This window comes from Apodemus sylvaticus, chromosome 15, assembly GCF_947179515.1.
Source record: "Apodemus sylvaticus chromosome 15, mApoSyl1.1, whole genome shotgun sequence".
Lineage (NCBI taxonomy): Eukaryota > Metazoa > Chordata > Mammalia > Rodentia > Muridae > Apodemus > Apodemus sylvaticus.
In genome coordinates, this window is record NC_067486.1 from 593670 (window position 1) to 609557 (window position 15888).

General features: G+C 43.8%; 1 protein-coding gene across 1 annotated transcript in view; it reads right to left on the reverse strand.

The window, feature by feature from the left end:
- The window catches only part of Bace2 (beta-secretase 2), a 98612-nt gene that overhangs the window by 36445 nt on the left and 46279 nt on the right, over positions 1-15888 (reverse strand). The window contains exons 2-4 of the mRNA XM_052159013.1: positions 12578-12666; positions 3886-4102; positions 243-371 (exon numbers count right to left, since the gene is read on the reverse strand). Coding sequence (XP_052014973.1) covers positions 243-371; positions 3886-4102; positions 12578-12666 — 435 coding nt within the window. The remainder of the gene's footprint in view (positions 1-242; positions 372-3885; positions 4103-12577; positions 12667-15888) is intronic.

Genomic DNA, 15888 nt, shown 5'->3' on the forward strand with positions numbered 1-15888 from the left:
AATCATATTTCTAGATGGTAGGACCATTATCCATCTTTTTAAAGGTTTAAGACAAGTTTGTTGAATTATCCTTAAATTCTGTTATGGTGCCTAATATTTTAGTAGCAGTTAAATATTTTCTATGTGGGATCTGAACAGGACCTATGTTAGACTGGTCTCTGACAGTTCTGGTTTGATTTTAATAAAATGAAAACCCCAATCATTTGTGATTTTTCATCCCTTTAAGACTGAAAGATACCCACAAGACTACCTCCGTTGGTACCAGATCCAGCTACTGGCAATCCAGCCCCGCACATCTGCATGGAGAAAATGTTCGGAATCTTTGCTTGGGCCACCAGGGAATCAAAAAAGGTCTCCAGAGAGCTTGATGGCTACAGAAAGATGGGAAAGATGGTTACTGCTGTGACCACTGTGAAGACAAGAGTGACCCTGGTAGAAAGCATCCCTCTCCTTTGGGATTCTCTTAAAGATTCTGGTACTTAAAGACTCTTCATGGCTAATTAACACACATGCTTGAAACAGCTGTGATCACTCAGGTTCCATCTTGCTTCCTCCTGTCTGACATTTGAGGTTTTACCACAAAAGTATGATGTCTAGGGAGCTATTAGGATGCTTCAAGCTGTTTATCACTATTTCAGGAGAGGAGGTACGTGAACCTGTGGTAGTAGGATATTGATCTGGGCTCAGATACTTGGTGTAAGAGAAAAGAATTACTCTAGAACTCCTGCCTACCTCTTTCCACCACAGCCACCCAACATAAAATAACCTTTGACCTTCAAGGACAATACATTCATATCCGAGCCCCTGGTACGCTGGCAATCATGAATGAGCTGCAACAGCCAGGACATTCCTTACTGAAGGATTGCAGACCTTCTTTGCCCAGCACCTTTCTGCACAGAGCTACATGTTTGGAGGACATCTCTTACAAGAGTTCCAAGGTCAAGGGATGCTCTGTAAACAACTTTGGACTAGGATAGACTGGTGCTGCAGGTGCCACGAAGGAAGCTAGTTACAGTCTTGGTTTTATACTTGGGCTTTCACAGCTGGAAGACGCCAAGGCTAACTACTTTTCTAAGTTGCCAGATTTTTTTTCTATCATCAGAGACAGAGTTTCATTATGTTTTCTAGGCTTCCCTGGCAATCCTCTTCTTTAACCTTGAGAATATCTGGGGTTACAGGTGTGTACTACCATGTCCTGCTTGGGTTGTCAGTTTCTTCAGGCCAATGAAATGCTCTGCTTTGGGGGATGAAACCCCGCCCATTGCTGCTCTGAATGAATGGTTGCTCACTAGCCACGAGAATTTGAAGCTCCATTATGAATGAGATAGGGCCCTCCTTACTTGATCAGTCTATTTCTCTCTGGCCACCTCTCCTTCCATCTCTGCTCCTTTAATGCTATCATGGATTTAGTATCATCTCCCCATGTGATCTCTGCTGAGAGGCTGTATGTCTTGGTGGACTGAAAGACAGAGTTCACTGTTGAGTGGGTGGGGTCTGGTGGGAACTCATCTTGGTCATCTTTCCTGTAGGCAGCAGAGGATGCATGCTTGTTTCATGTCTGAACAATCCTGGAACTGGTCCTGACTAGTTCTTTGTTCCCCACTCTGGCAAATATGAACACAGTTGACTGTCAGTTCTGGGGTTTAAGAGGCTCAAGGTCTTTTGGTCTGAAGAACCTGACACATGTGTAGTTCAGACATGGTTTTAATCTATGAGCCATTTTCCCTTTAGTCCTGAACCTTAGAATCAATCAAGGACTAAAATATCTAGAGTTTCTCAGAACAAACCCCAGAGAACCCAGATCCAAGGAGGTATGCAGAGGGGCCTGGCATCTGTAGCTTAAGATGTCCCAGGTGGCTGTGATGCATAGGCTTTGGAGAGCTACCTGGGACTCACCAGGAGCACGCACAATAGGACTATTATCCAGTCCTGGCCACGCACACCATTTCAGAGATGTCACATAACCTAGGCCACTCAACTGGTTCGCACTGATGCAGTTCAGAAGCTATCTATTCTGATGATGATAATCTCGTCATCAGAAGTACTGTTGAAATTTCATGGATAAAATAATTAAAACGTCATGTGAAGAGTCTAGATGCCTCCCAAGAAATCCCAAAGCTCTGTTCTATGAAGCCTTTACATTTTATTAAGTGAATTTAATTTGGGATTATTCTTCAAAATAATTAGCATTAAAAGCATCTCACCCTTCATTTCCAACCACTCAAAGATATGATTTGCCCAAAATCACACTGTTAGCAGAAGGGACTTAGGAACCCAGGATCTATGCCAGTCTTTATATCTATGAAGTCTGGCCACAGTGCCAAATACAATGGGGCTCTTGAACTAGCCCTGGTTCTACAGTAGGGTGAGAGTGGCCTGGGGCTCTCACTGATGTTTCAACTGATGTTAAGCCTTTCATTGAAGCAACCACATGTGTAAATGGGACACAAGGGCCTCATAGGGTCTGCCTCACATGAACATGAGGTGAGTGCATGACTATCTTGTGATGTCCCCTGCCTGAAATCTGACAAGCACTTGGTTACCCTTGTTCTTTCTTTAGTAGAAGCCAAGGGTTCGCCCACTCACCCCACTGTTAACAGACTGGAGCAGAGCACATGTTCACAGTGTGTGTGAACAACCTTCTCTGGATTGTCCTGGGCCAGACAGGTCCACTGTTCTTCTCTTCACTGAGCTAGGGCTCAAAGTGTGGGGCTGAACCAAGGAGTGGTGCCTAGTGGCAGGACCAGGGCAGGTGACTCCTTCTTCTTTTCTCAAGTGTACACATACATACCTGCCTGTCTCTCAAAGCCTAGGCTTCTGTTCATCCACCTGCCTCTGGCAACCACTCTGGATAGACACTCCCTGCCTACCCTCTTTTGGCACCCCATTATTTCTTTGTATTGACACAAGTACAAGTACTGGAGATGACCCAATCCTGTCTTGCCTCATCTTGGGAAAGCTTTAATTTTATGAGCACAATATTCCAACATTTCTCCCTGGCTATTTCTGCAGGGGCTGGCTATCCTCAGGGCATTTGATCACAAACCAGTTGCTGGTATTCCCCCAGAAGTCCCCTGGAGTGACAGGACATCAGTATGGTGCTCTCAGTTGGCGGCTTAGTATCATCCATAGGCATCATCTTCATATGATTCTAAGAGCTTAATTACATATATGTTTCCCTTTAATGACACCCTCATCAATGCTTGTAAGCAAATCCTACAATTGACAAGACTCATAATTCTGCTAAAAAACAACTTAAATAAGCAAAAACAAAAACAAAACACCAAAAACTGAGCTGGATCTATGGCTCAGTTGATAAAGGGCTTGATATATGAGTGTGAGGATTTGAGGCTGATTCCCAAGAATTCATGTAAGAAATCTAGACATAGCAATATATGCCTATAATCTCAGAAATGGGGAGGTGGGGATAGGAGGTTCCTTGGGTTTGATGGCTAGTCAGTCTAATTGAACTGGCAAGTTGCTAGTTCACTAAGAGACAATCTCAGAAAATAAGATAAAGAGTGACTGAGGAAATCACCTGACGCTAACCTCTGTTTGGAACTGCATTGTGTGATACTCCTCACCACCTCAACACACACACACACACACACACACACACACACACACAGAGAGAGAGAGAGAGAGAGAGAGAGAGAGAGAGAGAGAGAGAGAGCTAACATTTTATCTTAAAGAAGATTACCCTAAGCTGCAAACATGCCTGGAAACTTCATTATGTGAATACTATGAATTGCCTCTATGAGCTATGTGATTTTTAGCAGTTACCACACAGGACAACCCAGGACCCCTGTGTTGGTCCCTTTAATGACTGTTTTTCACAACCTCATTACTTCATCTGATTAACTTGAACAGAAAGACCTGCCTTACCTTGGCCAAGGCAGCATAAGCAAGTCCAAGGATTCCATTCCATTTAATCCCAGGCAAAAAGAAATTCTCAGACTCAAAAATAGTGGCAATATTGACCAAGAAAGAGGTGTTGAAGCCTTTTGGGATGGTGACAAGGTCTTCACCAACAAAGCCAGTCCAGCTTCCCTGTGTGTACTTCACAGTGACATCAAAGCCCTTGGGGTGGTATGTGCTGGAGCTGTAGAAAAAAAGTTAGTGACATTCAGTCTACAAGTCTATGCTGTTAGAACCACAACTGTGACACAGATGGTCACCATAGTTTACAGTCTTATACAATCTATAGGTAGTGATACTCAGTAGAAAGTGTTGTCCATGTTGAACAAGGTACCATTCTCCACAGATATAAGCATGGGCAATTTGGGAATGGTTGCCATGCCACCTGAAAGGGATGTCATGATGTTGGCATGTAGTCGAATTCTTCTCCCATGCTTAAGTCAAACTAACATAGGTGTGACCCTGAGTCATGTGCTTCAGCTAGCTATGTCATTTTCTGGACATCACATTTGGGCATACACTGGACCATCTGGCTTTACAGGGTTACTAGTCTTGAGCTCTGTACACAAAGGGACTGTGTAATTACAGCAGGAGGTCCCATGAGCTTGTCTTAGTGTGGGATTGAGATTCATACAACCCAGCTGAAGTGACAAAGCCCAAGTCCAGGCCTTTCTTATTGTATCCCCTAATCTCATAGTCCTTCCCTGATATCTCAAAGGTGATCTCACTATCAAAGCACAGTTGACAAAGCTGGTGAGGAAGAGAGCTGTGGTGTGACCTAGAACCTTGTATGTGTGTAATGCTGAGGGTAAGAGACACTGGGACAGGGTTACAGAAGCACAAACGGGCAATGGAAAGATAGATGGGAGTCTTCCTTCTCCAGATTACTCTGTGAGGAGAGACAGTATGCATGTGAGGATATAAAATATCAGGCTACACTGAATGAATCATAGCAACTGAGGAATAAGTCAGAGTGAGGGTGAGCAAGCAACTTGATGGTGGAGAAGATCTCTGATAGGTGGTCACGTGATGGAGACCTCAGTAGAGACAATAATGGACTGAAAGACTGTCTGGGAAAGACACCCTTTGTCAGGCTCTGGAGTCTCTAACCACGCAAGGTTATTCTCACACTGTAGAGAAATTTCTAGTCGGAAATTTCTGTGGAATATGGGAAGGGACCCAAGGAAGACAGTTACCACTTAAAGTAGGTTCCCTAAAGAAAAATAACCCAATTCCTAAAGGAGTATCAAATCACCAAGTATTTCCCAAGACTCTGTTTACCCACTGTCTTAGTCTACTGAGTTTTAATATTAATTCTGCAACAGAAACTCAAGATATGTCTCTATTTTCTGCGAAAATTCCTTTTATAAATAGAAAAGAATGTAATAAAAGAGACATGAAATGAACACCATGTGCGTAAGGCAGTAAATCTTCAGTGTTGATCAGACCAGGTTTGGAATCAGCTAGGAGACGTGCCTCCATCTGTGAGGGCTTTTCTAAAGGGGTTTAACTGAGGCTGATAAACTTACTCCAAATGTGGTTGTCACTATCACATGGGCTGGGGTCCCAGAGAATAAAAAGGAGTAAGGGGGAAGACATGAGCACCACATTCTTTTCTCTCTGCTACCTGCCCACAATTGCAATGTGACCAGTTCTGTGTTCCAGCTGCCATGGTTTCTCTGCCATGGTGTGTGATGGTCAATGTGAACTGTCACACAAGGATAGATGGGCCTCTCTGTTTGCCTGAGGTAGATTATCTTGATTCAGTTAACTGAGGTGTGAAGACCTGCCCATGTGCATGGGACTCCTTCTTAAATGGGGTGATGGTAGGATATCTTGGATCACATGAGTTAAGAAGGTAAACTAAACAGAAGGAAGCAATCATATTTTGTTCTCTTTTTGATTCAGCATAGGGTATGATCAGCTGATTAACCTCCTGCCACCTAGACTTCTCCACTATAACTATGAGCTAAAGCAAATCTGTTCTCCCTTAAGTGCCTTTTGTCTACAAGTATGGTCACAGCAAAAGAAAAGACACTGAAACATACTATAGCCCCACACTGCAAGACAAAATAAACTTTCCTTTTTTAAAAAAAAATCATAATTGACTTTTTATCTTAAAAAAAACTCACAGGGAGTGATCTCTAACACATTTTATAAAAGTACTACCATATCAAACATTTTCTGTCATTTAATTCCAGTGAAGAGCTACCCCCACCACTTTATTTTCATTTAAGGTACAAATCCAACTGGATGGGGTATGTGCCCTTAAAATAGAAAGTTTCCACCATATAGTTAAATGTCAAAAATAAGATTTTTGATAAGTTTATTGCTTTATAGGTAGGCAAGATGCTACTGGCACATTTTAGGTAAATAAACTTTATTAAAATCTCTGAGGTTATTTCTGTTTATCTCAAGGTAATTCACATAAAATAGATGTACTTATTTAAGTACAGACTAAAGGACTGGACATGTAGCTATGAACATTTAAAGGTGTAGGAACTCTTAAAACAAAACCCAACACAGTGGTATTGCTTGGTGCATAGCTGCAATGAATAAAACTGGAAGATCAGTGTTGCTATTCTATGTTCTGTTAGAATCTTAAAAAAAAAAAGTCACATGCTTGGCTTAGTAGTCCATTTGGGCTTAAAATATTCATATGTGTGAGAAACGTAAAGAAAAGACATCTGTACATAATCATGAAAAGAAAGCTATCCATTTTTCTTTTGAAATTGCATGGCTATTTAAATACTCTCCTAAAGTCAGAGCCTTTTTTGCAGCTGGCACAGTTTCCCAGGTCTGCTCAGCAACTCGGGAAGCACCTCTGGTATTAGTGAAGTAAAAATGGTGGTGATAAAAGACAAAGCTGAAGCCCCTAAGCCGGCCTTTGACCTGCACTGCCTTCTTCACCCACATCTTCTCCTATTGCTTCTTCAAGCCCACTGTCCACAGGCACTCTGCTTCTCCAACTTCTAGATTATTTTCATTTTGCTCACCATTGTTAACTTGGCTATTGATGGGAGCCTTTTGCTGATGGCTTTCCTGCCTGAAGGAAACCATCCAGCTTGGTGTAAATCAGTGGCAGTATGGCCCCATTACCATGACAGACTGACCAAAGGAAGAATAGACAGATACATTCCTGGGGAGACTGCAGCTTGCAAGAACATTGTGTACCCAGTATGGCCAGCTGCTCTTGAAGTCTTCTTACACCTGCTACTCTCAGGCATTTGCCATGGTAACAAGAAAACTCATATAAATCTCTTGAGGGTAGGCAGACATGTAAAGAAAAATGGGAGTAGACAGGCAGGCCGAGCCCTGGGTCAAACCCCGGTAATTATCCCTGTGGTGTTCACTGTAAGGCCTTTGGGGTTTGAGATTTTGAGGACGGATCAAAGAGCAAGTTGAGTGTTGCTGTAAGCTCGGATATTCCAGGCACACAGGGAGGAACAAACAAGCACATGTATGGTAAAAGCCAGTAAGGGAAACAAACGCTGACATCTTAATTCCTTTTATAAACAGGTTAAGTTCAGAAATGCTCGTAGAGGACTTGGCACAGGAGTCAGCACTCCTTTTCTATGAAGGAATGTTTTAGCCTTTGCTTTCCTTATAATCTCTGTTGTAGGCACACAGATGTAGTGCTGTATCAAGGGAACAGCCACACACTATACAGAAGCATAAAACTTTGTATATGATGTATATGTATATGTATGTGTATGCATATATGTATACATACCCAGCAGCCAGTCAGACTTGGCTCACTGTCTGCATCCGTGGACCCCATAAATTAACTAGCAGATCAGCTATCTTCCCCATCAGTTTCCTCAAATTGGGCTTTGAGAGGTGTTTTATTTTCATCCCACCTAGACTTCAGCATGTTCCCTAGAATAAGAACCCTAGTGGCCTCATATCCATGCAACATGTCTCTCGGTTTCCTGCTACTGCAGCTGTCTTACAGGGATGTTCCTGGATAGTTGAAGCCACAGAAAGGCAGTAGGAATTACAGTACCAGGGTTCACATACATGTTCCCTTACTAGCTATATCATTCAGGACCAAACTATCACATTCTGTGCTTCAGTTCCCCATTATTCTGAGATAAGCCAGGACCTACCTCTGGAGACTACCTATGCGAACTAGAAAGGTTAATATGTGACAGATTTAGAATAAAATCCTGGCTCCCAATCAGTTTGCAACAAAACAGCTATAATTAGTATAATTAATGATGGGCTTCCTAGCTTTCTCCAATCTACGGGCTACCATCAGAAAACTCAAGGTTGTTCAAGAAAACAGGATGATACCACTGAGAACCTTTAACTTAAAATCTGACTGATTACTAAAAGGGAGCCAAACATTCTTGGTGTGGAAAGGTGTTGTCTCATGTCTCTGGGCAACAGACTTCTAAATGGACCAGTGTTGTGACCTGGACCAGCAGAACCTGCTCTGAGGACAAGCTGATTTATGTTATGTATATGTCATCCAGTATGGAAGTCACATGCAGCTACTGGAATGTGATGGTGCCAGAACTTTTATTTCACTTCATTTAGCATTAATTAACTTAAATAGCTCCACAAGATCAGTGGCCACCCCTGTAGAAAAACATTTTCTGAGAGAATGTGGGAAAATTGTAACTGCAAGCTCACCCTCTTTGGGGGTTCCTTTACTGAATCTGAAACAGTGAAGGGGAGCCTGTGCAGGGTCATGAGCAGCCCTGCAGGCTATTGGCACCTTAAAGTGATCACCATATCTTCATTTGCTAACACCTTATTTTTCTGACATTGAGTTTCCGCACTCACTTGCTTTTCATATCAATCATGTCAGGAGAAAGCCCTGGATGGGTTTCTCACTTCCAAGGCCTCCATTCCAGATGCTCAGACATGGCAAACAGTCAGGGATGTGGGTGGTCAGAAATGAGTCTGCTCACAGCAATAAAAACACTTTGAAAGAGATTTGGAAGACATTCTACCTCTGATCAGAGAGTTCAGGAAAAGTAGAATGAAAAAGAGAGATCAACTGAAGCCAAGAACAAAACTTTTGGGCCATCTTATTTCAAGAGAAAGCTATCATTGTTTCCAGAGGACATAGAACAGGAGGAGTTGCTGGCTTCGAAGGTGAGTCCTTGGGTCAGCTCTGGTTCTCCTAAGCTACTTTCCAGCCCAGGGAATACTGAGGCCCCCAAAGGACTCTTCACAAGACTTCTGTGCTTATTACAAGGTTTGGCATTTACCAGTGGGTTTAGTGATTTGAACCTTGTGACTTGTCAATGATTTCAGAAGTCACCAGAGCTGAATGAATGGAGCCTTGGGCCTGACCTGGTGGTTCAAGCTGTCAGGCTCCAAAGAAGCCAGCCCTTGATGGACAGGTCAACCACAGTCTTGAAAAATTACCTGAGCAACCAAGAGAAAGACCTGTTTCTACTTCATGGAAAGGCATCTGTGTGTCCCCTAGCCTCCTTAAAGATACCACCAGGTGGCTCTTTAGTTCCCTAATCTCATAGTCATGCAGAAAATGAATTGGTTCATTGCTTCATTACCTCTGTGGGTTTAAACCCAGATGAAGTGCAGACGAAAGACAACATTAATAGACAAGCATGCATAGGCTTCTGCATGACAGAGGGCGAAGTGGGGTACATATTGGACTTTTCACCTATCCAGTTGGCTGGAAGCCATTTTATTGTCCAAAAGGAAAATGCATTGAAAAATATGCAGCCCTTTCCCTTTTGCTGCATAGTTATACATGGTGGCATTCAACAACTGCAAAGAGGTCTCATGGTGGTGACAAGCCACACAAATGACTCATAGTGGCCCATCGTCTTCTATAAATCAAAGAGATCTTTTCAGAGAACCCTGAGCCCAATTGCCAATTACTGCACAATGCTTCAGGAAGTATAAAACCTGAACATAGGAAGGCTGGGGGTTTATATCAGAGGCTGCCAAGCCCAGCCAGGAGCCTTATTATAACAAAGAAATCTGAGGGCCAATTCGATACTCAAACATCACAGGGCAGGGCCCATATCTCCACAAAGGCACCTTTGTCAGAGATCTAGAAGGAAAGACACTGTTCTCTGGCTTCCATCAGACTCAGAGGTTGAAAAAACCTCACAATGGCCAACCTCAGCAAAAGTACTAGACAAATGATAATTTATATGGAGAGCACATATTCTTTATAATAATCATGTCTCTGCTGACTCTAAGCACAAACAAGTTCCCTCTCCCAGTCCTCACCCAGGAGAAAGCAGTAATGGCAGAGAAAGAGCGCAGAGGGAAGCCTTGCTTTTTCTAGACCTGGGTGTGCTCTACTGTTTCTCTTTTTATTTACTTAAAAGGGTGGGGGGAATAAATAGATCTGAGGTGGCAAAGCTGAGGGGGTATCTATGTCCTATTGTGGGATTAACAGGAAGGAAGGATGACCGGTCACAGCAGAAGTGGAAAGCCCAGGAGTTCATATTGACTCAGATGAAGGCAAGTCTGAGAAAGCCTGTTTACTGCACAGGATAAAGGGGAATTTCTGCCCACCTCCCACACACCTGGCTAGAGGCACAAAGTTCGCCTGAAGGAGGAAAGCAAAACAACATGTCCTGCTGGAGTCTGAGTGAGAACTAAGGCTCATTGGCAAAGCACACACAGTGGGGGGGGGGGTTGTCCAATTAATACAGAGTGATAGAATACACAGCATCAGCAAGGGTGACTTCTATTTACCCTAGTGTGTTTCAACAACTGCATGCATGGTCTTGTCAAAGGATCCCTGCTTGCACTTTGGCCCCGATGGAGCTGAAAATGAAGCTGCTGCAGGGCTGCCGGTGGCTGCCTTGCGGTGTAGGAAAGGTTGCCTTGCTTTCTTGCCTTTGCATTGCACCATAAGCACCTGTGTCCACATCGCCCTAATTCACGCCAGCTCTGGTTTTACTGCTCCCTTCTTCTGGATCTTATGCCAACAGGTCTGTGATAAGGGCTGGAACTCTACACTGTTGGGGGTGGGGGTAGGGATGGGCTGTGCATCTGTGAACTGGGAGTTCTTGGTCTGGAAGGCAATGGGTCTTTAAAGGGAAGGTGCTGCCCTATTTTGGACCACTGATAGGCCAGAGTCAGGAATGGTGTAATCCTAGAAGAGGCAGGGCATCCCTTAAAACCCAGAACCATCTGCCTACCACAGGGCTTCCTCGAGTTCCATGGTACAAGTGTGAGTGGAAAGCTATTTGCTTATCTGAGCCTGGGGACCTCTGGGCATTAACTAATATGTAGATGGAAGGCATGTGATGTTTTATTTTTAAGCTCGTTAAGATTGTTTTTCACTTTGAAAATCCTGTCAACCACCCAAAGTAACCCAGTAGTCTAAGCCAGTTGCCCAAATGGCCTCTGTGGGGTCTGTGTCCCACTGACCCATATCCACACACTGGTATGTAGCATCCAGCATCCTCTACCTGTCTCTCATTGGCACGCTCATATAATGTACCGAGTACCTTATTCATACCACCCCATTCCTGACCCTCATCCAGGCTGGTATAGATTTTCTCCAATACTTGTGACCAGAAAGAAGTATTTCAGATTTAGGTTTTCTGGAGTGTTCGCATATGCATACTGAGATACCTAGGAAAGGGCACTCATGCCTAGATGAAAACTTCATTTGTGTCACACATACCTTACACAAGTGGCCTTAAGGTCACTGTACACAGTATTTTTGGTGTATTTGTGTTCTGACTGACCTGAGGTGCATAGAGGAACTTGACATTTGCAGGATCATGTGGCTGCTCAAAGTGTTTCAGCTTGGAGGGAGCTGCGTGTTTTTCGGATCAGATATCTAACTCCTGCATTACCTCAAACTTTTAAGAACAATGTATGGGGTACTTAAATAGCCTTTATTCTCATTATAAGGCATTTGTACAAGGCGAAGGTCTGGAAACTGGAATTCAGGAAGACTTTTTGTTCCTTCACTTCCCAGGCTACAGGGTTAAACAGGAATGATCTGAAGCAACACTGTCCTGCAGTCCAGAGGCTGATGGGAGGGGCATGGGGGATGTACAGATACAGAGGCCAGGGTGAACCACCAGTGAGACCAGGACAAGACAGAAGAAACACTAAAACCCAACCTGCCGGCACATGAGCACACACAGGAACTCCATCCACTCCACACGCATGCATGCCATATGGAAGCTCTGTGTTCCTTGAGGAAGGGGCCAGCATTAGCACTGAGATGCTACGAGGTGCCACCTGGCACAGGCAGCCCCTGTTCTCTCTTCAGCTGTGCAAGTAAGAGACCCTGGCATTCCTGGCACCTGAGTGGAGCCTGATGGGCAGTGTGTGGGACACATGTGGGTGGGCTCCCTCTCCAAGGACTTTCCTTACCATGAAGTGCAGCTTCTATGTAAACAAGGAATGTGTTACACTTGAAATTTCAGAAGGTGATTTCCCCAAGGCTATTAGGAGAACCTGATACAAATTCTCTGGAAGATGTGCATGTATTGTGCTCATTTGAACACAAATACACACACACACACACACACACACACACACACACGTTCAGGTACACAAACATGCACACGTGAATTCAGTTCCTTTGACATGAGACAGATGGCCTTCTGGCTGTTTTGTTCCAGTATATTCTCAAAGATGCCAATCCAGGCCTCACTGCTAGACCAGCCCCTGCAGCTGTGTGCAAACCACTCACCTCTCTGAGTCAAAGTAGGTGTCTATGTAGGAGTGTGGGGCACCTGCCACAGCGAAGTTACTGCTTCCGGTGTCCACAAGAATCTGTACCTTTTGTGTTTTTAAGGAGAAAAAAAATTGGAAAGCTTCAAATTATTTGTAGAAGTACAAAACACAACAATTTATTAATCAGTAAAAACCAATATCCATACTGATTTAGGGAGAAATGTTAGAAAATGATGTATAAAGTCATATGGGAAACCTGGCACAGCCCTGGAAAATGCTCCTACAAGAACCAAGTGTGATTTGCCTCAGACGATACCCCAGGAGCCTTCCAGACACATTTGTTAAAGAGGGGGCATTTCCAGTCACTAATACTCAATAATATGGCCAGTTCTTTTGTTACTTCTGGAGTTCTGCATAGGTTCATCCCTGGCCAGAAATTTCTTGCTTTTCCAAATATTTCTTGGAGTATCAAATCTTCTGCAGTGTCCCTTCCCTAGGAACCTCCTTGTTATTGGCTTTTACTTCATTTCACTGCTGAGTCTCTGAAGACACCCATCATAAGTGCATCCTTTTTAAGAATGTATTTTCATTTCATGTGTGTTTTGTCTGAACGTATTAAATGCAGCACATATGTGCTGATACCTGCAGAGTTCAGAAGAGTGTGTCAGAATTCCTGGAACTGGAATTACACATGTTTGTGGGCAGTCATATGGATACTGGGAACTGAACCTGTGTCCTCTGCAAAGAGACTGAGGCATCTCTTTTTTAGCTTTATTAAAGTCTAATTTTAGTATAATGAAAAGACGTGGCAGTAGATGTCTGTGAGCCCAACAGTGCAGAAGCCAGAGAAGGAGGGTGCTGAGTTGGAGGCTAGCCTAGGCTGGCTACACAGTGAGACCATATCTCTAATAAACAAAAGCTCAAATTGACAAAAGTCTGATGGTAAGTTTGGGCAGGTTCTATGCCCAAGCCAAGGCATCCTTAAAACCCCTATTATCCCTAAATACCCTCTTTGACCCTCTTTCCTGGGAGATACCAGTCTCTGTCTTCTATTAGAACAGGTTGAGTTTCCTCTGCTCTTGAACATTCTAGAACCATGTGGTTTTCTTCTATTTTGGCCCAGCTGCATCGAGACTCTACATGCTGTGTAGAATCTGCTCTTTTCTTTCTAACACCAGGCTGTAAACCATTGCTTGTCTCTGCCTTTCTTGAGGGGAGCGGTGGTGCCTTATGATAGATAAGGCTGCCTGGACATTTCTGTCTTTTTGTGGATGTGTTACTATTTCTCTTGGGAATAAAACCTGCTGGGTCAAAGGATAGATGCCTTTTAAATAAAAAGGAATGAAGAGGTTCTCAACCCTAGATGCATGAGCTGTACCCCTGTGGCAATGTGTTATGGTCCACTAGGCTCATTTGCTCCATGCCCTCTCTGAAAGTTGGCAGCCCTGTTTTCTTTCTTGGCCATTCTAGTGGGTGTAGAATGCTATCTAATTTGCAGTTCCTGGTGGCTAATGGCACTAAACTGTTGCTCTGTATGTTAATTGTTTGACTCATCTCTCCAGTAAAAAATGGCTCCCCAGGGGGTGAAGTGTGCTATCTACCTAGCATCTAACCTCAGTCTAAACACAGACTGTTTAGTAAATAAACACAGACTTCAGAATCAAGCACAGAATAAGCAGTTAAGTCTTAAGGTTTGAACATCCAGTCACACAAGCTACAGACAAAGCTATTAGGCAGGCAAGTTTTTAACCCAAGACCTCTAATCAACAATTTTACTCTTGCCAGCACCCTCAGCTTTGGCTAGGCCCACAGCTTTCTATCTCTAACTTGGTTCAATTTCCCTTCCTCCTCCTGGCTCCAGGATACCACCCTTGCTAGGTTTTCCTCTTTCTGGTGACCCCCACCCCCCACCCCTGTCTGGCATTCTTCCAAGTCTGCAGAAGTTTCTGTTGTGGCTTCTCTCAGGCCAGCAGGGACCCTTTGGAGTTTTCACTTGCTTGCACTGTGCTTATGACCCCCAGGTTTACCTACCCCTAGGCTTGGGATTTTCTAACTCAAGATCTCTACCTGAATTTCTCCCTGCTATAGGTGTTAGATCTAAACTCCTGTCTCTGTGAATAGAACAATGTTTAGAAATCGGTCAGAGGTGGTCAAGTTAAGATGAAATCATTAGGTAGGGACCTAATGCAGCCTGACTGGCATTCTCTGGTAAGAAAACTCTCACAAAGACAGCGGCACAGGGAATGCCACGTGATAGGAGACATAGCACCCAGGAAATAAATATACGTAGCAGATAGGAATCTACCAGATCTACAGGATTTTGCCATTTAAGTTAACATAGTTCTGTAACATTTGCTCAAGGTAAATCTCCAGTGAACTTCCTCTTCCTCCCCAAAATGCCACATGGGTGGTACAAGGGGACCACATTGGCCCATGTCATTGTCACTTCTTCCTAAGTGGTCTTCCCACCTTCTCCCTCAGTCTGCTCACAGCTAGGGACCACCTAGAGCCTGTTAAGTCAGAGCTTGATAATGTGCCAGAGTCTGAGCCAGAGTCTGTGTGAATGCTAAGTTTGTCTCCAGTAAACTTCACCTCATGCCACACCAGCCCTGCTGATTACCAGGTTGACCTTTCTAAGAGCTGCTGTGGTCATGGTGTCTCTTCACAGCAACACAGCAATAGACCACCAGGTTGACCCAGGAACCCAGGGTCCTGTGTACCTATGTAACATATCACACTGCTTCTTCACCATAAGTATCTAGCACAATGTAAATTCTATGAAAACAGGTATATCATTTACGGAATAATGACAAGATGTCTGTGTATGGTCAACCCAAACAAAATCTATGTGTCTACATGAGTACATGGGTGTACACACACACACACACACACACACACACACACAGGTTGGTGGTGTCTGGTGTCTTCCACAACTGTTTTCTCCTTTAATTTTCAGGACAGGGTCTCTCACTGAACTGGAGGTGCTTTGATTCAGCAAGGCTGGCTGGGTTATTGGCTCCAGGGATTTGCCTGTCTCCACTACCCACCTTCTAGGATCTGGAGTTATAAATGTGCACTACTGTGCCCAGATTTGTATGTGGGAGTGATGGATCCAAACTTAGGTCCTGATGCCTACATAGGACTTTATCAACCTAGCCATCTCCCTCATCCCACATTAAAAAAAAAGTTTTGTGTGTGTGTGTGTGTGTGTGTGTGTGTGTATCCACAAAAGCCAGAAGAGTATATTGGATCCCCTGGAGCTGGAGTTACAGGTTGTTGTAAGCTACCCAACAAGGGTGCTGAGAATGGATTTTGGATCCTATGGAT